Source organism: Capra hircus, chromosome 27, assembly GCF_001704415.2.
Source record: "Capra hircus breed San Clemente chromosome 27, ASM170441v1, whole genome shotgun sequence".
Lineage (NCBI taxonomy): Eukaryota > Metazoa > Chordata > Mammalia > Artiodactyla > Bovidae > Capra > Capra hircus.
Window position 1 is genome coordinate 8,674,975 of NC_030834.1, and position 21,935 is coordinate 8,696,909.

General features: G+C 43.1%; 1 protein-coding gene across 2 annotated transcripts in view; it reads left to right on the top strand.

The window, feature by feature from the left end:
* KAT6A (lysine acetyltransferase 6A) overlaps positions 1-21,935 on the top strand; it is a 106,662-nt gene that overhangs the window by 12,697 nt on the left and 72,030 nt on the right. The window contains exon 1 of one of the 2 annotated variants that reach the window (XM_018041956.1): positions 4,983-5,162. The exons of the other annotated variant lie outside the window; for it this stretch is intronic. Within the exon in view, the coding sequence (XP_017897445.1) occupies positions 5,031-5,162 (132 nt within the window). The 5' untranslated portion in view covers positions 4,983-5,030. Of the gene's footprint in view, positions 1-4,982; positions 5,163-21,935 lie in introns of those variants that run through there. 2 annotated transcript variants of the gene reach the window in all.

Consider the following 21,935-nt stretch of genomic DNA (forward strand, 5'->3'; position numbering starts at 1 on the left):
AGACTCCAGTGGTGGGGCCCAGATTTCAGTTTATTTACTGACATCTCCCTGCACGTCTGATACACAGCCATGGTTGAGAATCACTGCTCCAGTGCTTAGAACCAGCATGTCCTGGGGTGGGAACTGTCGGAGGGAGTTGAGGAGGAATGGGACGCGTGGGGAAGGAGTTGCCTGTAATTGAAATTCAAATACAGGGAACACTCTCTTGAATGTACCTTGAACTCAGGACAGTGTACCCCTGAATTTTGTTCTAGTCCCTGACTGTAACTGCCCTGTGTTTCCACCGTTCTCTCTTTTCCCTCTTGCTGCACCTGCTCTTTTATCTCATGAAGGTCTCCCATGGGGTATGTTCTTCAAGGAAGGTTCCCTATGCGATTCTGCTGTGTCCCGCCATGAATGCTTTCCTTCTAATTGCTTGGCCTTATGGTTTATCATTGCAGTTACTTGCTTTACTCCCGGACCTCATTGGCAAACCCCAACCTTGAAATTATGCCAGCTGTTCTCTCTCTATGGGCTTCCCAGGTGGCCCAGTGGTAAGGAATCTGCCTTGTCAGGCAGGAAACTTGCGTTTGATCCCTGGGTCAGGAAGATGCCCTAGGGGAAGAAATGGCAACCCACTCCAGTGTTCTTGCCTGGGGAGTCTCATGGACAGAGGAGCCTGGTGGGCTGCAGTCCACAGGGCCACAAAGAGTTGGACATGACTCCGAAACTACACGACCACTCCACCATCCTGTCCTTGCTCTTCTGTGGGACTCGATCATTTTGAAGAGAACTGTGCAAACTCACAGAGTGGTAGGGTGCCGCTTACAAGTTTCGTCTCTGTCGTCTGCTTGGGGCTGTATGTCTGTCTGCAGTCTTTTCTCTCTGCAGGATTTCAGTATTCTCTCCAGCCCTCTGCCTCGTCTGCAACGGATACTTGTATGTACTCCTTCAGAGAGAATAGAATGTCTCCAGCCACGTGAGCTCATCCAGCTTTACCCTCCCACCCTACCCTAAATGCACGGGTGCTTGTGTTTACCCCTCTTCTGCCCACTTAGAAGACGTGAGGGGAGCGTCCAGAGGCAGCGTATCTGTTCACGTGCAGAATGCTCTCCTCTCTTGCCCTGGAGTCTTGTTCCATCTTTTCACTCCCTGCCGTGTTACATGGGGACGTCGCTCCTGCCAGGTTAGAATAGAAACAAGCATCGCTGCTCCAGCTTCTCTCCATCTGCACCCTGTGTCCTTCCCTTCATCTTGAAACTTCTTGGGAGAAAGTCTAGAATTGTTCCGAATCTGTCACAGTCTTGCCTTTGGCCCTAAGCACCATTTGAAACAGCTCTTGCGGACAGTTTTCAGTCTTCATCTTTCCTGATGTCTCAGCAGCACTCAGCACTTGTTGATTATTCTCTCTTCCCTTGCCCTCTGGGATAATTCTTTCCTGGGTCTTCGCCCACTCCGCTCATCTTTCTGGTGATTCATTTTCAGTTCACTGGCTTTCTGTCTTTTGCTTTTAGCTTACCTTGTTGAATTTCCTAAGGTTCTATTCTTTGTCTCCTTATTTTCACCTTCCTGAATTATCTCTAGACATACCTTCTCTGTACTGATGACTCTAAATTCATTTATTGTTCAGTTGCTAAGTTGTGTCAGACTTTGTGCAACCCCATGGACTGCAGCATGCCAGGCTTCCCTGTTCTTCACTGTCTTCCGGAGCTTGCTCAAACTCATGTCCATTGAGTTGGTGATGCCATGCAACCATCTCATCCTCTGTCGCCACCTTCTTCTACCCTCAGTCTTTCCCAGCATCAGGGTCTTTTCCAACGATTCGGCTCTTTACGTCAAGTGGCCAAAGTACTGGACCTTCAACTTCAGCATTAGTCCTTCCAATGAATATTCGTGGTTGATTTTCTTTAGGAGTGACTGGTTTGATCTCTTTGCTGTCCACAGGACTCTCAGGAGTCTTCTCTAGCACCACAGTTCTTAAGCATCAGTTCTTCAGTGCCAGTGATTCTATCTTTCCCCCTTCTGTTTGCTGTGAAGTGGTGGGACTGGATGTCATGATCTTCGCTTTTTGAGTGTGAGTTTTAAGCTGGCTTTTTTACTCTCCTTTCACCCTCACCAAGAGGCTCTTTAGTTCTTCTTCATTTTCCGCCATTAGGGTTCTATCATCTGCATATCTGAGGTTGCTGATATTTCTCCTGGCGATCTGGATTCCAGCTTGTGCTTCATCCAGCCCGGCATTTTGCACGTATATAAGTTAAATAAGCAGGGTGACGATGTACAGCCTTGACGCACTCCTTTCCCCGTTTTGAACCAGTCCATCGTTCCATGTCTGGTTGTGACTGTTGCTTCTTGACCTGCATACAGGTTTCTCAGGAGACAAGTAAGGTAGTCTGGTATTTCCATCTCTTTAAGAATTTTTTACCATGTGTTGTGATCCACACAGTCAGAGGCTTTAGTGTAGTCATTGAAACAGAAGTAGATACTTTTCTGGAATTATCTTTCTTTTTCTATGATGCAAGAGATGTTGGCAGTTTGAGCTCTGGTTCCTCTGTCTTTTCTAAATCAAACTTGTATATCTGGAAGTTCTCGGTTCACATTCTGTTGAAGCCTAGCTTGGAGGATTTTGAGCATTACTTTGCTTACATGTGAAATGAGCACAGTTGTACAGTAGTTTGAACATTCTTTGGCACTGACTGTGGCCTACCAGGCTCCTCTGTCCATGGGATTCTCCAGGCAAGAATACTGGAGTGGGTAGCCATTGCCTTCTCCAGGGTGTCTTCCCAACCCAGGGATCGAACCCAGGTCTCCTGCCTTGCAGGCAGCTTGTTTACCATCTGAACTACCAGGGAGGCCCCAAAATATGGAATGCTTCATGAATTTGGGTGCCATCCTTGAGTGAGGGTCTTGCTAACCTTCTCTGTATCATTCCAGGTGTAGTGTATGTGCTGCTGAAGAGACCAGTCTGTAAATTCATATCTTAACCCAGACCGCTCTTTTGGTCTCTGGACTTAGGGATCACTGTCTTGTGTAGAGTCTTATCTCAGTTGATCACCCTCCTCAGCCTGCTCTTTTGATCTCATGCTTTGTGAGAGGCATTGCCCTTGACTCTGATTCCTAGTGGGCTGGAACTCTGGTGCCGCCTTCTGTACTCGCATGCTTCTCTTTGGGATTCAGCTCTAGTCCATCCCCAGCCTTTGCGCCTTTACTTCTGGAACGTCTCTTTCAGGGAGCTTCGTCTTCATTCCAGCCACTCCTCTCGGTGTGCGTCCTCACCATCACTCTCCTGACCTAGTCAGTTGAGAACAGAGGCTCAAAAACCAGAGGGTCTGGGTTTGCATCTCCTGTTGGTACTGCTTGCTTTATCACCTCGCATAATTTGCTTAATCTTTCTTTGCCACATTTCTTTCTATAGAATGGGGATAATACAGTGCCTGTCTTGTAGTGAAGCTCTGAAGATATGATGAGTTAATAGAGTGTACGTCAGTGTTGTCTAATAGAGCTTTGTATGATGACGGCTGTCCTCAAAGCAGTTGTCACTCGCCACATGGCTCTTGAGCCTATGAGATGTGGCTGGTTGACTGTAGAACTGAAGTTTACATTTGCTATACTTGTAATTTAATTGAAATAGCCCCCTATGACTAGTAGCTGCAGCCCTGAGCTGCACATGCCTCGTGCTGTATAAATGTTACCTGTTAGCCTCTTTCTAAAACTCTGCTGAAGGTCCTCAGTGCCAGATTCCGTGGCCTGCAGAGTATGTGTGACCTTGACCCCCTTTTTACCTCCCGTGTCGCTCCAGTGCCCTCCGTGCCCCTCGATGCGGCGCTGCTCGGAGTGTGGTCCCAGGGCCAGAAGGAGCAGTGATGTCCCTGGAAAACCTGTTTGAGGCACAGATTCTTGGGCCATTCTCACGCCTGCTGAATCGCGCACGGTGGGGTGGGGCACAACCGTGTGTAGGTTAATAAGCCCCCAGTTGATTCTGAGGCGTGCATGCTAGGGCTTGAGGACCGCTGCGCGTTCGCGGCCACCTGGCGTTCTGCGGGTCCACCGTGTTTCCTCCTCCTCTGTTTTTCTCCTGTCTCGGTTCCTTTTTCTCCTCTTCACCACTCAGCTCTTCCTTAACTTTGAAGACAGCCTCGGCACAGCCTAGACGTGTTCTCTGCTCCCTGTCACCCGTCTTGCTTCCAGGCTGACTTAGCCAGTCCGTTCTCCAGGAACGGCTTCTCCCTTCTCCACTTCCTCCTCTAGGCCCCTGATGTGCTGGACACGCTCCTCCTAGCCCGCTTGCATCATATGAATAGTGGACTGAGGGTCTGGTTGTCCGTCTCTGTGCCCCATCCATCTCGCACAGTGTCTGGTGCTTTGCACGTGTTTCTGGAGCATCTTCCAGGTGCCAGCACGCTGGTCAGGTCCTGAGTGAGGGAGATAGAGCCCTGGCATTAACACTCCAGTGGTCGGGCTCTGGTGGACTGAAGCAGGACTGAAGCAGTGTGCCGTGGAAAGGCGGAGGGGGTGGGGAGGGTGAGGGAAGCCTTCTCAGAGGAAGTCACATGTGAGCAGTTAGAAAGTGGGGAAGCAAGTGGGTGGGGTGGGAAAGAGAGTGGTTCCTGCAGAAGGAACAGCATGTACAGAGGCCTGGAAGCAAAACATTGTAGGCCCACAATAAACATTTAATTGAATATGAATTTTAAAAAAAGCAAGTCACATGTCTAACTTTTGAAGTGCTTCGCTCTCCCCAGCAAACTTTAGTTAGCACTTTATGAGGTGCTTTTATATTTGATATCATGCTTTCTTTGAGCTGATGTTTAGAGGGTGACCTCCAAGCCAGCAGAATACATTTATCTTTTTTCTTTCTTCCTTCCCTTTTGCCTTTTATATGGTAGAAGAAAGAATTTATCTGAAGCAGTCTTCTACAGAGTGAGGGACACATCAGTGCTAGCACAGGTAAACACATTCCTTTTATTGCATAAGAATAGGCCAAGGCTTTAAGCAAGCAGCTTCAAATTAAGGGCACTGACGAAGCATGTCCGGAGGAAGGCTGAAAGGTGGCCAGCATGACCGTCGCAGCTGTGGGCGCTCCTGTAGCCCAACTCTGTACCGGCCCTTTTTACCCTTGTTGCTGCCTCCCAGGCTTCTTGTTGCTCTCATTAACCCCCCGTTTTAAGGGCATCAGTCCTTGGTGCTATGTAAGTTCCCTTTTTGTAGCTGTTGAATGCCTGCTTCTGTCTGTATGAGACTTTATATGTGTGCTTTTTAGTAAAAAACTCATCTTTTACTCTCAGAATGCTTTACAAGTAGTTTGGCTCCATCAACTACTAATTTTGGAGAAAGAAAAAAAAACACACAGTTTTGTTTCTGATAACTTCAGCAATGCAGACAAGTCCTAACGTTAGCCTAGAAAGCTAGAGAAAGGAAAAGAGAAAATTTTCCCCCAAAACTTTATATGGGTGGTAATAACATGCTCTGGTGTTCCACAGATTGAAACGGGCTTTGCTTTCATACGTATTTTCTTTTGACACAGTATTTGTAGCAAGGTAAGCAGTCCAGGTCTAGGGTGACCAGGTTTTGCTTATTCAGAATTGTGTGGTTAGTTAAGGGAATAAATAGAACTAGAACCAGATTTCTCTCTCTCTCTCTTTTTTGGTGGTATCTTTGGTTTGGGTATCAGGGCGATGGTGGCCTCATAGAATGAGTTTGGAAGTTTTCCTTCCTCTGCAATTTTTTGGAACAGTTTAAGAAGGATAGGTGTTAACTCTTCTCTAAATGTTTGATAAAATTCGCCTGTGAAGCTGTCAGGCCCTGGACTTTTGTTTGTTGGTAGGTTTTAAATCATGGTTTTCAATTTCAATGCTTGTGATTGGTTTGTTTCTTCCTGAACCAGGTCTCTTTCAAGCCCAGTACTCTTTCAGCCACATTAGGCTGCCTCTTGTTCATGAAAATGATAGTGTTTTAAAAAAAAACATAAATGGGTGCTTCTTTAGCATTTTTAGTTACATACATCTGTGAAACCTCGCATCAAGTCAGACGTGTTATTAATCCTTATAACCAGGTCTTGACATACTGTTAGATGCTCAGAAAATGCTTGTTGAGTGGAAACTGTCAGGTTTAAACTGGAAAGGGGGATGATAGAAACAAGGTGGTTGGTTTTTTTCCTTCTTCTTCTTTTAAGTATTAAGTCTCCTAGTGAACTTAGAAGCTGAAACCACTTATCCTCTTAGAATATATAGATTGAAGGGAGAGACAGTTTCTGATGTTTTCTGCAAATGCTTGACACCTCAGCTGAAAAGTGCCTTCTACTACTTCCTTCAGGGTAGTATTTGTTCTGTTACCCATGTAGTGTTTTTAAAAGTTTAAGAAATTGTCTTTCCCCCATAGGTAACACATTCACTAGTACGTAAAAATTTTAAAAGTACAAAAGAGGAATATTCCATGAGACGGCCTCCTAACTCCAGTGCCCTAGCCGGCCAGTTCTCTTCCTGGGTAGCTGTCAGTAAGCTTTGTTTCCGTCTTGCCTTCCGAAGACATCTGTGTGTATGTGAGCAGTCACTCTCTATATGCACTTTTCCCTTTGTTCCCCCCCTCCACAGTTGATAATGTATCTTAACATTCTGTTCTGCACCCTCCTTTTTTTTCCCTCCCTGCTTAATGACATAGCTGAAGTGTATTCCATATCAATACGTAAAGTTTGGTGGTATTCCCTTGTGTGGGTGTGCTGTAATTCATATAGCTAGTCCCATGCTGATAGACATTTGTTTCCAGTTTTTTTTTGTGTGACTGCAAATAGTACTCAATTAAATAACCTCCTTTGTATGTTGTTTTACTAACAAATTCCTAGAAGTGGAATGATTGAGCAGAATGTGTCTTATCTTCGTAATTTTGATATTTCTAAGTTTCTCCCCGTGGAGATCCACCCACCCACTGTGTGTATGAAAATCCTTGTTTCCCTACACCCTTTGGAGTAGTTTTTTCAAACCTTTTGGTCTTTGGCAGTCTGATAAATGCATAGTCGTTACCATTTTTGACTCTGTTCTTTCGCTCTTGTTGGAGTTTGCTCTTCTAGCCTAGTGACCAGACAGCCTCTGATCACCTCTGATCCACCTCTGAACCTTTCTGCCTGATTACTTGAAAACACGCAGTTTTTAGAGATCGTTGTAAATCTTCTTTTAACTGTTGCCTTAAAAAGCATATAGGTCTTTTTGCTGAATCTCTCTTGTAAGCAATGACTTATACTGATAGATTTCTGTCGAGTAGAATGAGCCCCCTTTGCCTACCGTAAAAATTTTAGCCTGTCGCTTTACTACTTCTGGCAAGGAATAGATGATTTAGTATGACCTTGTTCGTCAATCTTTTTAAGTGCTTATATTTGAAAACACATAATTTTGAATAAATATTGTATGCTAGGTAATACATTTAGGTCATACCAACCTTTTAAGGAAGGTTGTCTCTTTTATAGAGGAAACAAAGGCTCATAGAGGTTGAGTGATTTGCCCAAGGTTGTATAGCTTTAGTATGTATGTGCCAGAGTGTAGAGGCTAGTGGAGTGGTCAAAAGAAAAAAACACTATGAATTCAGAGTTGACATAAACTGAAACTATGGTAAACTGATGCAGTGGTTTAAAGTGCTTCCAAAATTATATTAATAACTCTGATTAGCTTAGGGCTTATATTTAAGAGCACATATCTTGACCTCATTGATTACTTATTGTTTGATTTTTAAATTACTTCACCCTCCATGAGCTTCAGTTCCTTTCCTGTAGAAGAGAAGTAACCACCTTATGCATCCAGCAACTGCCTGTTAAAGATCGTTTCAAGCTTGAGCAAGTCGTGGCTCAAGTGGTTCCTTTCTTTTTTTTTTGCCTTCACTTGAAAAAAAATAAGCAGCAGGAAACAGTGCTGATTTGCCTCGCCTTTCTCCAGAAAATACCAGAACAAAACCAAACAAATTGGTTTATTAACCCACAAAATACTGCCATCATATTTTAAAGGCTGAAGTTTTCATGAACACATACCCACTTTTAACAGGACATAGAAGCAGACGTCTAGATAGATTAAAAAACATATTTCACACATCTATAATCCTTTTAAGTTAGGGTGGATATTCTCTGGTCATATTCTTGTAGAAATAGGGACACTATATGACAATCCCTCCTTTGGCCTTTTTTTAAGTAACAGTATTTCTCTCTTCTGTAGTAAAAATGATAACCAAAAAACCAACAACCCTCGCCACCCCCACCTCCCCAGGGTACCCCCTTTGTTAAAGTTGTCAAAATAAGTCTGTATTTTGTATCTTGAAGTTCAGGAGTAGAGTAAGGATGAAGCCTTAGAGCTGTTGTTTTTCATCATGCAAAGCAACCTGGCCCATATTGAAAATCAAACCAAGAACTTTAATGTAATTAAGCACCGTGTTATATAGCACTGCTTCTCAAATTTTCATCTGGAGATCTTGTTAAAATGCAGTTTCAGGTCTTCGCCTGAGATTTTGCATTTCTAACAAGCTCAACAATTCTGCTGCTGCACTGAACACCCTTTGAGCAGCAAGTTTCTGTAGGACTGAATTTCTCCTTTACTCTTGACTGATTTTCCTAAGTCATATGCTTAATTTCAGATGCTCAGCAGATTGCCCCTGAAACTCTGTGTCCCAGGCACTGTGCTAGGACTGGGATCATAATGAGAATGCTTGGGAGACACTGCTGTCAGTCAAGGGAAAGCCACGGAAATAAAAACAGTCCAGTAGTGAAGTTGTGATGGACGTGTCCAGGGAACTCTGAAAAAAATCTAAGTCAAAAGCTACTTTTTAAACAGGTTTATGGAGATCCTGAAACTGGGTTCTCTGATACGTTGTCATGTAAGTTCTCAATAGATGTAAAGTGAAACTGTTTGAATTGTTAGTCTAAAACAGATGTTGGCAAACTCTTTTTTTGTGAAGGGCCCGATAGTAAATATTTTGGTCTATCTGACCACTGTGTGGTCTCTGACCCAACTACCCAACTCTGAGCAAAGCAGCCACATGTATCTTCTTGGAAGGCTTTGCCTACAGAACTGCTGGCAGGCTGGATGTGATCTGGAGGCCACAGTGTGCCCACCCTGGTTATTACACCTTGTATATTACACTCAGTTGTAAGTTGTGTGGAAAATAACTTAAAGTAAGAATGATTTATTTAAAAAATGCGCTCTCTTGGAACATGATCATTTACCTAGTGATACCCCTGAGAATGGATCGTGCATGTAATTGTCATTTGTCCTGTGTATCATCCGGAAAAGATGGGTAAAGAATTACAGTTAATACTCTTATTGAAGAGCAGCTCAAATGCCTGTTTCATCCTTTTCTTACATGGAGAAAGAAGCTATGACAGGTAAGAGGGGTTAGGGAGTTTCAGTACAGCTATGTAATAAGACATTTCCATAATTTACTTTTTCTGGCCAGTATTGAAAAACATGTAATTTCTGGATCAAAAGAGAATGATGTTGTTAGGTACTCAGATCAGTTATTATCATTTAAGGTGATTAATAGAATTTAGGCTCTGGAGTTTGCTTTCTGGTCTCTCCACTTAACTAGTTGTGATCTTGAGCAAATAATTTATAAACTCTTTGCTCCTCAATTTCTTAGTAGGATCATGACCTTGAACACAGTTTTGGGGATGATAAGAAATGCTATTTGATAGAACTGGTAAACAGTAGGCCCTCAGTAGATGTTACTTTCCCTCCCTTCTGATCTGCTTGAAAAATTAAGAAAAAAAAGTCTCTGTCACATAAGAATGTTAAAATTTTCTTGGAGGTAAAAAAAAAGTGATGGAGGAGCAGCTCAAAATAACGTGCAGACAAATGTAAGGCCTGTTAATAGAGAAGTAAGTGGGTAAGAATTATTTAACTCTGGAACTGAAGTCTTAGAAATTCTTTCAATTTGAATTCCTATTTTTACAGACGAGAAGAGATTGCATGACTTCGCCTAAGTATCTCTATGTTGTCTTTGTAAATAGGTAAAGAAGGAGACTAACATTTATCCATTAACCAGATGTTTCTGGCTCTTGGTTAGGAATTTATCTCTAAGCTAAATTCATCTTGTTTCATTTTAAACACTTAATAGCTTTCTTTGCTTATTTTGAACCCTTGGTAAATGTTGACTCAAATAATTTTGTCTTCAGCAGAGATGAAGAGTAACTATAGTCCTGACTATAAATTAAATAATCTTGATTTATTTAATGTTGCCACTAGGAACAAATTTTTAATGACATATTTGTAGTTCTTTTAGCTTGGTTTTTTTGCAGACCTAAAAATTTACAATAGTATTAGTCTTTTTGAATTGCATCAGTAGAAGGGAATACTGACAAGCCAAAAAATGACACAATATATGTGTGTGTGTGTGTGTGTGTGTGTGTGTGTGTGTGTATGTATATATAAATTACTATTTAATGGCTTAACTCAGTTCTTTTCTGTCTTGGGTTATTGTAGTTGTCTTTCAGCTGGCTTTCCTTCATTCATCCAATAAGTAGTAATGATACCCGGCATGATAAATGCTGCGAATTGAGCAGTGAACCAAATGGGTACAAATCCCTGCCCTCATGGAGCTTGTATTACCTGGCAGACTTCAGTCTCGCCTTCTGAAGCTCACGTCTGTATTGTCTGATTATCCTCTCTAAAATGTCTCGTCTTCCGTTGTTTAGAACCTTCAAGCCTGTTGGACTTCTGTTACTATGTGGATAAAATTCAAGCTCCTTAGCCTTTTTGCAGCTTCATCTGTTGACACGCTCTTCTTGACCCATAGTCTTTCAACATATCACAGTTCCTTGTAAGCACCACGTTCTTTTGCCTTTCAGTTTTTATATGTATTTATTTCTGTTTGGAATGTCGTTCTTTTAGACATTCCTCCAGACAAAACCAAAAACAGCTAATAAACCTCCTTGAACGACCCGCTGCCATTACTGGTTTGGTGAGATGACTTTCTTCCTGTATGACCATAGCAAGTATATTCTCATGGTATGTTAGGCATGCTGATTTTTCTCCCTAGGTTATGATAGTCTGTTTAGCTTCATCTCCTACTGGAATTAAAAGCTAATTGCTCTTTCTTTCTTTATTTTTCCTTGTCTGTCAGGGCGCCTGGCTGGTAGTTTGAAATAATCCATTGAACAGTGAATGAAATGCATGAACTTCTATCTCAGTACTATCCAGATATCTAAAGAGTGTTGGGGGTTCATGCAATAAATCTTTGAATTTGTGGAGTGCTTACTATGTGCCAGGCAGTAGATAAGTAGCTGACCTGCTCTCAGATGAGTCTATAAGACTAACAGCTTCCTCACTTTTACAACAAGCTATCTTTTTTTTTTCTCATTACCGCCCCCCCCCACAGATGTCGTAAAGAGTGCAGATGAATCAGTAGTCTGTACTCTCGAGTCCAGTGCTGATGGTATCGTTCACATACACAGTGTTTTAAACTGTTGAATAGAGACTGATGAAAATGTGGGGATCCACAAACCATCTTAAGGTCATATGAGGAGGGAATGTGAGTCCTGGTTTATCAGGAAACCTTCTGTGGTACCTTCTGGCGAGATGAAGAAAGCGTCTACATCCAAACTGGGAGGAGCGGGGTACTAGCTTGGAAGAAGATTTTGGAGACCACAGTGAAATAGCCTTTAAGAATTACTGCGGCACTGACACCTGGATGGTTCAAAGAGTGATACTGTAAATGAGCAAGAACCCCCAGCAAAAACAGGAGAGCGTTCCAGAAGAGGTGGACTCTGAAGTTAGGAAAGGTGTAAGACACTTACTTTTGCTTACATTTTTCTTTCTTGTTTGCACAAGATTAATATATGATAAAATATAAGAACACTTAACAATATGTTTACATTAAACATTTAGGTAATAAGAATTTGGAAAGAACTGGAGCGGGGGGATTGGACATATAGATGTGTACGAAAGCGCTAGTATTTTTTGCACCCCTCAGAGATCCAAAGTTATTTGGATAGTTTAGTGGCATACAAAATGTATTTTAAACAACTGTGCTCATTAAATTATTGCATTTATTCTCTTTAAAAATGTGAAGGCTTCTAAATGGTTTCTTCCCCCGATTAAGAACAGAATTTTGACCTTTAAATGTTACCCTTGGAGGAAAATTTCTTCTGTTCCCCTACCTCTCACCTTTGTGATAGAGCTATCTGCTTGTACATCTCAAATTTCACCAGCGTCCCTCCTTTTTGAAGACTAATGGGCTCTGGCCTCTTTCATAGTGCCGTTGTCTTTGACTCCTATTTTACAGTGCGGCTTCTGTGTCTGTAACTGTTGGTCTCTGAAGTTGTTGTACGTTTATAGGGATGTTAAAAGTGTTTCGTATCCTCATGCTGGTGTTTTCAGTTCATGGATATGCATATGTAAATCTGCGGTTTTGGAAAGGATTGTTAAAGTATAAGGTGTGTGTATATTTGTTACGGGGAAAAGATTTAATTAATCTTTGATGAGCCTTGGTGTTAATTTTTATTGCTCCGTTTTCATACTGATTTTAAAACAGTAAGCAGAAGAGGGTTGTGTTTTCCAAATTGCTTCCTTGGGGTACCGGTTACTGAGTTTGTGTTCCGAGAACAGAGGGATCCCTGTCGCAGTGAGTTTAGGAACAGTGCATATTCATAGTTCACATAAGCACGTTAAAGGCATGTGGAATGCCTTTTCACTCTGCTTAAAGAAGCCTGTTTGTATAAGGGAAGGCACCTTCCCACCTCTTACTGCCCTTAAGATCTGTTTAGGAACCACAGCGATTATAGTTTTTCTGGGGCTCTAATATGCTTGCAGATCCTGGCCTTTTGGTGGTTAGTGGCGGGTAGAGTCTTTACTCTTGCCTGCTTTTGCAGTAAAAATGTCTGTGGGAGTTATTAATATTTAAAGGGGGGAAAAGGAGCCAGTCATTGTCAATCAGAAAAACCTGTGGCTAGGGCATCTGTTTATGTCCATGAGCAGACGTCTCTGCTATCTCTTAGTTCTTAAATGAACATCAGACTTGTTGGCTGTTTGGATTATTGGAGCAGGAATAAATTGATGTTCAGTTCATTTTTTATGGCATTGGAAGGGACAAAAAATGTTGAAAACAAAATTTTTATTAAATCAAAGTGCCTTTTTTTTTTTTAAAGAAAAACTTTTAAATGAAGAAAAATGTTCTTAAACATAAGTGTTTAGCTCAGCCTTTTTAATCACCTGTTTTTCTGTTCAGAAGATAGACTAATGCATATTCTAGGAATTGAAATGTCCCCAGAAAGCTTACAGGAAGTTGTGAGCTGGCACTGCAGGCTCCCTTAGATGTCTTCATTTGTAAGCACCTTGAAGAGAAAGTGTCCATCTTTCTATCGCTCACAGGCAAATTGTTTCATGTGAGGCAGTAATTCGTGTCCTCATTTACGGCAAGAAGGGCTTTGTGTTGAGTTGTCAAGTGCCGCCTGTGTGTCTCAGCACTGTCGACCGCCTGGGATAGCTGTTCAGTGCGATTGCGGTATCCGGAAGGTTGTTTGTGCAGTTGCCTCCTGATTCATCTGCCCTCCTCACTTCCCAGCTCCGTCCACCCCCGCCCCCCCCAGCCCCCCGCCCCCTCTCGCTCGGGCTGAAGGGGTCTGGCTGTGAACTGCAGTACTGCTCACCTTAGCACAGGACCGCTCACTTGAGTCAGGACTCGAGTACAGAAGGGGCACAGACGTGGCCCTGACCTCACTGGACAGATCGTTTGTGGGTTTGATGTGTCGTGTACAGGAGGCTTTGTGTGTCTCTGTGGATGACGTTGGTGGAGCATCTCTGACTGACTTGGCGTTTTCTAGCGTGCTCTGTTCTTCTCATTGCCCTAGTGTCTTCTTTCATGCAGTCGTTCAACCATTTGAAATTCTCTCTTGAGGCTTAAGGACAAGGAGTAGTGGAGGAATTACCAACAGTGTTTCCTCAGCTAATTAAAGAGGCTTGAACCTATAATCTGACCTATCCTAATCCTGAACTTGTAGCTAGGATTAATCATTGCATGTACCAAAGTATGTTATTCTGCTTCAGCTTCTGTCTCCCTTGCATATGGATTTGTTCATTCTAATTGAGTAACGCATCTCTGACTTTCTGTGTGTGTGTGTGTGTGTGTGTGTGTGTGTATCTACGTATATATCTTTTCCTTATTTTGATGTTCATTTGTCGTGTCTATCCTTGTCTTACAGCTGTGATCTCTGCCCCACTCAAAATAAAACAGAAACTGATCATGCTGTTTCATGATCAGCATCAGCATTTCAGGATTGAAGGTATATTTGTTGATTTAATTATATATATATATATATATATATATATATATATATATATATATGAAAAAAACCCTGGTAGCTTGAGACTTCTCTCTGTATGTATTTTAAGAAAGAACATAGTTTCCTAAGTCTCAAGCTGAAAATGTGGCTGTTTTTCCTGGTGTATTTGCCTTCAGTTGATTTTTCTGTGAGTTTCGGCCTTGGATAGCTATAGCGTGGGCACAGTGACTGTGAATGGCGTAGTAGCTCATTACAAGAGTCGCAGCGTTCTTACAGAGGTGCTTTTGCACTGTGTTGTGTGGGGGGCAGTTTGGTAGGAGTGCTGACTGCAGCAGAGCCTGGTGGTGAGTCTGACAGCTTTGTCTCACACGTCACCTGCAGTCCAGCGGCAAACGCTTCTGTCTCTGCCCTCAGTGCGCAGGTTGGTGATTTACGGCCCCAACCACACTGGCCCCCCACTTCTTTTGTACAACCTATGAGGTAAGAATGTTTTTAAACATATTATTAAATGGTTGAAAAAATTTAAAGGATAATATTTCATACTTGGTGAAAATTATATGTAATTCAGATTTCAGTGTCTTTATAAAGTTTTTTGAAGCACAGCCACACTTGTTCATGGCTTCTCTCTTCTCTCCCACTTAACAGAAGAATTGAGTAGTTTCCGAGGCTTCCCTTGTAGCTCAGTCAGTAAAGAAGCTGCCTGCAGTGCAGGAGACCCAGGTTCGATCCCTGTGTTGGGACGATCCCCTGGAGAAGGAAATAGCAACCCACTCTAGTATCCTTGACTGGAAAATCTCATGGACAGAGGAGCCTGGTGGGCTGCAGCCCATGGGGTTGCAAAGAGTCGGGCATGAGTGAATGACTAACTGCGTAGTTTTCAGCGAATGTGGTTGCAACTAATGCGGCCCGCAGAGGCTGAAGTATTCACCGCCTGGCCCTTTCCAGAGACAGCTTGCCAAGCCGCGCTCTGGAACACACGGCAGGGGCCATCACGTGTCTCCCCCCCACCCCCCACTCTCTGGGTCAGACTTATGACTTGACCATTGCTTTTGCTTCCTGATTATCTCCTTGCTCTTGTCCTTGTCCACCTGCATCTACACACAGAGGACTTTTTTTTAAAAAAATCAGATTTTGTGACTGCTTTGCTAAAAACCGTCTATAGTGGTTTGCTGCCTTGCTCAGTGAGTGTGGAAAGTGTGTCAGATTTCTCTGTTGGTGATTGTGGTGTAAAAGCAGACATGCAGTGTGGGAGCAGATGGACACGGCTGAGTCCCAGTAAAACTTAATTCACAGCAGCAGGTGCTAAGCTTGGTGCGGCCTCTGGGCTTTTTCTGACTTCTGCTCTAGAGAGTGTGAAAGCTTCCCAAGCCCTTTCCTTCCACGTGACATGCATTTCCTGGTGTACGTCCTGCTATTCTCCTCCTCTGCTGCCCACCAGCCGCCGGACTTTCCTTTCATCCCGGCACATCCCCGCATAAGCACGCTTGCACGTGCCGGGCCCTCTACTTGGAACATTACCACCACCACCCCTCCTCACCCCCCAGGCAGTATCTGTTGGGTACCTGCTATGTACCAGAGAATGTCCTCAACTTCTGGGATTTACCTGTGAGCAAAACCTAAAACTTAACACCTTATGTAGCTCACTTCAGGAGGAGTGTGTGTGTGTGTGTATGTGTGTGTAGACAGTAAAAATAACAGCAGATATAAAAAGTAAAGGATACTATGTGTCGTAAGACACATGCAATGGGAAAAACCAGACTGTGCTGAGAGAGGCCTTGTGGGTAAAGTGACGTCTGCAGAGATCTTTGGGAGTGGCTGTGGGAGGGGGTGGTCTCCAAAGTCAGTGTTTGCATGGCTTGGCTCCCTCCCCTTCTTCCCTGACTGCCCTGTAGAAATTGTGGAAATTGCAGCCTCTCCATCACACCCGGGACTCCCTGGTGCCATTTCTGTGTGGTTTCTGTACACAGGACGCACTGCCAGTTGACTTGCTCTGTATTCTAGTTGGTCTCCTCCTCCTAGAATGTAAGCTCCAAGAGAGCTTTCTTTTTGATTCCTGGTTTTTACTTAGTGCCTGGCACATAGTTGGTATTCAGTAAGTATTTATGCAGTGAATCCGTCTAGGTGAATTGATAACCCCTAGACTTTTTCTTTACCAGTAGTATTTTTGTCATGCTTATCACTGCATGTATTTACCACTTCTTGGTAAGAAATAGGTTATTGGGTGATAAATACGGAAGCACAGGGGGAAGGAAGTTCAGCAACACCAAGTACTCTTCAAGATGATTTTGTTTCTTTTTAAATCAAATGGCTGCATATGTATAGTTAGAAAGACACCATTAAAAAAAAGTGATGTTGAGACTTCTCTCCTGGCCCAGTGCTTTAAGACTCTGCCTTTCCAATGCAGTGGGTGTGGATTTGACCTCTGGTTGGGAAACTAAGATCCTACATGCTGCAGGGTGCAGCCAAAAAAAATAAAAATAAAAATAAATAAAAATTTTAAAAAGTGATGTTGGAAGGTGATTGAGGAAGGGAAAAAAACAAGGCTGTGCTTAGTGATAGTCTAGGTGGACAGTGAGCTGGATGTCCTGCTTCTAAACAGAAAGGCCCATAAGGACGTCCACATGTCCTCCCCCTTGTCCATCACTCTTCCCTTTTTCAATTTGAAATAGCCTCGAAACAGTTGATTTAGAACAGGGGTCAGCAAACTAGACCCAGCCTGTGAGCCAGTCCTGTCCAGGACCTGTGTTTATGTGGACTTTTAGCCAGTTTTATATTTTTAAAGGTTTATTAAAAAAAAGACTGCGCTGTAGATGACACAGGCTTTACGTGGCCTACAAAACCTAAAAATACTTTCTGCCTTCCTACAGAAGCAGTTTGCTAACCTTTGACTTATAGGTAAGGCACCTTCTTGGTTGCTTACAGCGTAGAAAGATATTTCTCTATGGTGGTATTCATAAATAACAGAACTTTAGATTTGGAACAGGTAGTCCATCTCACTTGTTTCGAAGGTTGTGTTGAGACCTGGAAAGCTATCTTAGCTTTCTGGGATAGCACAGCTTTCTAGGTATAGACCCCAAGTCCCTAGCTTGTTATTTTTTATGTACCTTTTTTTTATATCAGTAAAGAGTGGTGTGGAGAAGGCGATGGCACCCCACTCCAGTACTCCTGCCTGGAAAATCCCATGGACGGAGGAGCTTGGAAGGCTGCAGTCCATGGGGTCGCTGAGGGTCAGACACGACTGAGTGAATTCACTTTCACTTTTCACTTTCATGCATTGGAGAAGGAAATGGCAACCTACTCCAGCGTTCTTGCCTGGAGAATCTCAGGGATGGGGGAGCCTGGTGGGCTGCCGTCTATGGGGTCACACAGAGTCAGACACGACTGAAGTGACTTAGCAGCAAAGAGTGGTGTTCCCTCTTTTGTTATGTCTTAGGCAGACTGTTTTCTTCTAAGCCTAATTTTTATCATCTGTGAAACTGAGAAATTGATACTGTAGGCATTCTGTAATAATTAAATAATGCCATAAGGTACAAGTATACAGTTAAAAGTGCCCAACAGATCAGAGCTACTTTATGTTATTGTGGTGTAGTCAACAGATTTCTGGTGCCTAAAGGTCACGCCCCTCTTCCTGCCCACACCCATTGTTGAGGGGGTGGGGTCGCTCCGGTCTCCCCTCCATCCTCAAGTCAGCTTCTGCTCTCTGCGTGTGTCCTGTCTCCCTCTGTCCTGTCTCATAGGGATAAATATGATGGCTCACATGGTAATCCAGGATAAATGCAGTATCAAAGTGCTTCATTTAATCATATCTGCAAAGATCCTTTTCCAAATAAATGAACATTTACAGGTTCCTGGGATTAAGACCTAATATCTTTGGGAGCAGTCATTCCGCCTGCTACTGCAGGTTTTCATTTCACTTGGGTAAACAGCTAGGAGGGAGACTGCAGGGTTGAATGATAAAGGTATGTTTAACTTTATAACAAATTGCCAGGCTGTTTCCACAGTGGCTGTGCTGTTTCACATTTTTACCAGCAGTGTTTGAGTTTCATTTGCTCTGCATTCTAACACTTGGTATTGTTATTTAAAAAATGTATTCTAATAAGATATACCATTGTGATTTAATTTGCATTTCCCTAGTGATTAGTCATGTTGAGCATCTTTTCATGTGCTGATTTATTTATATCTTCTTTGGTGAAATGTCTGTTCATGTATTTTACCATTTTAAAAATTGGGTTATTTTCTGAGTTGAGTGTGTTCCTTTTTTCACAACTTTGTTCTCCCCAAGCTCATCCTGAGCCCCAGGGACTTAGGAAGATGTTGGTGCTTCTGTGATCCTTGGCATTTCTTAGATTTCATTGCTGTGCACTTTCCTTTTTGAGTTTCTAAAACTAAAAAGACTTGAGTCCTTTTCGAGCTCCTAATAGATTTACTATGTAAAAGAGATAGAATCTGAATAAGCCTGTGGTGGGTGTGTTGGTTAGGTCTAGGGTTGTGAAAGAGTGATTTATTCATGCGTGTGAGCAGACTGAAGGAGAGGGAGGGAGCTGGCTCTCCGGCCAGCTGGCCCAAGACTAGAGAACTGCGGATTCTCACTTCTCTCCTCTGCCACTCTCTTTGAATTGGTTATGTGGTCTCCTATCTCAGACAGGTTTTCTCTCACTGGATGTAGGTCTCTCAGAACTCAGATCCTTCCACCCTCGTGACCCTAAAGGAAAAAAAGGATCCTCTCTTCAGACTTTGTTCAGAAAACCCCTGGGTTTTCAGCGTGAAGGCATATGCAGATCAGTAAAACAGTCACTCTGCCCTAGTTGAACATCTTAGCTCAAGTTTAATGGGAACAAAACAGATTCTTGATCTCTTCCTTCTCTTTTCCCCATAGTTTTCTTTATATCAGTAAATCCACCCTTTCTCTGTCAAAACCAGAGAACAAGAAGTCCTCCTTGATTTCCTTTAAGGCATAGCCCTCTTCCTGCATATGCAGACCATCACCCTTGCTTGCTGCTCTGTAACCACACTTCTCTTTTCCAGTTTCCTCAATTTCCAAACTCTTCTTGAGGCCTTTGCACCTGCTGTGTGTTTCTGCGTGCAGTGACTTACCCCTCCAGGGTGTAGCTTCTTCTCTACCACAGGCCTTTGCTTGAGTGTCACCACCTTGGAGAGGTCCTCTTTCTAAGGCATGTGGTAGCTCTTCCTTTTTTCCCATCTCTTTCCAAACTCTTTATTTGCTTCCCAGTACTCCTTATAACAGCCAAGAGTCATTTGACCCATCTTCCTCTCATGGATTTTGCCTTTTTTGCCGCCAGGCTCTACCTAGTTTGAGTTTGGGGACTGTCATGTTTGCCTCTGTGTCTCTGGTTCTAGTTCAGCGTGGGGCATGTTGGGGACGTGAAGGTGTTTGAATGAATGAATCAGAATGCCTTTCACAGTTGGCCTGACTTGGGTTTAGTGCTCTCCCAGCGTGGGGCGTTGGTGGATGGACGGAACTACAGTAGCACCATAGTAGGCTCCAAGGGAACCTCTGTTAAGATGCCACACTTAATTTTATTTTTTTTAGTTTTTCTAGTAATAATGATTAATTCTGATATTAATCATTGTGTTTATTATTTTTATTTGAATAGAAATAATTTCTAAGGGTTATTTGTAGGCGTTGGTCTCAACTAAGTTTAAAATCTTGATTTAAAAGAACAGCCAGAAGAGTCTGATTAGCACTCTTTCCTCTAATACTTTGTGCGGTGTGGCCATGTTATGGGCCAGCTAGGTGTTTGAAAACATCAGTAAGAACATTCCCCTTCGTGTTGCTCTATTGTGCTTACCCTGGGAAGCTTCTGTTCAGCTTTCTGTATTGTCTCTTTCTGTCACTTTTCTTGGGATGGTCCACTTATTTGCTGCTCTCTTAATCAGCTCTGGGCAGTTCAAGACAGAATCCGAAGTCAAGAATGTTTGGAGATGCAGTAGAACACAAAAGTTCATAACCTGCTTGGGATGACTCCTGAGTTAGTGAGGTTTCAGGTGATCATACAACTTGACATCCAAAGCAGGGTGTTTCTGAGCTGAAAGGGAGTGCTGAGAAAACAGTTATAACCTGGACCTTCCTGCAGAGCCCGGTGATGGGGAGGTGACAGTCTGTTGTTGCAAGGTGGGGTAGGGTGCCTGAGAGCTTTGGGTTGGGAAGAGGCTTGCCACTTGAGGCCATTGGTTAGCATAGATCAACTAAGATCATGGCATCCGGTCCTATCAGTTCATAGCAAGTAGATGGGGAAATAGTGGAATCAGTGGCTGACTTTATTTTTCTGGGCTCCAAAATCACTGCAGATGGTGATTGCAGCCATGAAATTAAAAGACACTTATTTCTTGGAAGAAAAGTTATGACCAATCTAGACAGCATATTAAAAAGCAGAGACATTGCTTTGTCAACAAAGGTCCGTCTAGTCAAGGCTGTGGTTTTTCCTGTGGTCATGTATGGATGTGAGAGTTGGACTATAAAGAAAGTTGAGCACTGAAGAATTGATGCTTTTGAACTGTGGTGTTGGAGAAGACTCTTGAGAGTCCCTTGGACTGCAAGGAGATCCAACCAGTCCACCCTAAAGGAGATCAGTCCTGGGTGTTCATTGCAAGGACTTATGTTGAAGCTGAAACTCCAATACTTTGGCCACCTCATGCGAGGAATTGACTCATTGAAAAAGACCCTGATGCTGGGAGGAATTGGGGGCAGGAGGAGAAGGGGCCAACAGAGGATGAGATGGCTGGATGGCATCACTAACTCAATGGACATGGGTTTGGGTAGACTCCGGCAGTTGGTGAAGGACGGGAAGCCTAGCGTGCTGCGGTTCATGGGGTCGCAAAGAATCAGACATGACTGAGCGACTGAACTGAACTGAGAACATTTTCATTATCACGGAAGGTATCATAGAAAGTTCAGTTAAGAACAGTGTGAAAGAAGGAGCCAGGCAGGGCTCTTGGCTTCCTGTAGTCTTTCTGAGGACTGAATGTAAACAGCGAGCCAAGGGGTCTGTAGATCTGTCCCAGTGAGGAGATGCCTTACGGATAAGGTCGAAACCCTAGGGTCTGAACCAGATTCTCTTTTTGTTTTCCCATAGGAAGCTGGTTTTGCGTTCTGCTGTGCTGTTCACTCAGAATACACGGGCTGTGTGGTCTGCAGGCGCTTGGCCCCGTCAGCGGGTCACTGGGTGGCTTCCGCGCTAGCGTAGGGTTTTCCCTTCACAGCTCCCTGCCAGTTCGTCTGCCGGTGGTTGCAGTGCGCATGCGAGGGTAGGTTGGAATGACAGACCTTGAGTAGTTTTTGAATCTTATTTATGTGAAGCAAATTGGAACTCTTAAATTAGAAGGAGGGCAGAATTTTATAGCCAAGTACGCACTGTAGAATTTTGTCTTCGCTTTTGCAGTTCCAATCTGTAATTGAGATGAATAGCTGTGTTAGTATGTAGCATGACGGATTCTGTAGAGGTAAACTTATCACTCCAGAGTTGGGTTTACCTTTTCAAATTGGGTAAACACGTGCTTTTTCTTAAAAAAAATTTTTGCTTTTGACAAAGGATGCTAATATCAGATGTTTTGTGGGAAAACAGAAAAAAACATTCAAAGTTACATGAAGATTGTAAAACACACACACAGTCACCTTAGAGCCACCTCATATGTAACATTTTTAATGAAGACACTTTTGTTATGCCTTTTCTTAGATTTTTTTTTAACTTCCTTG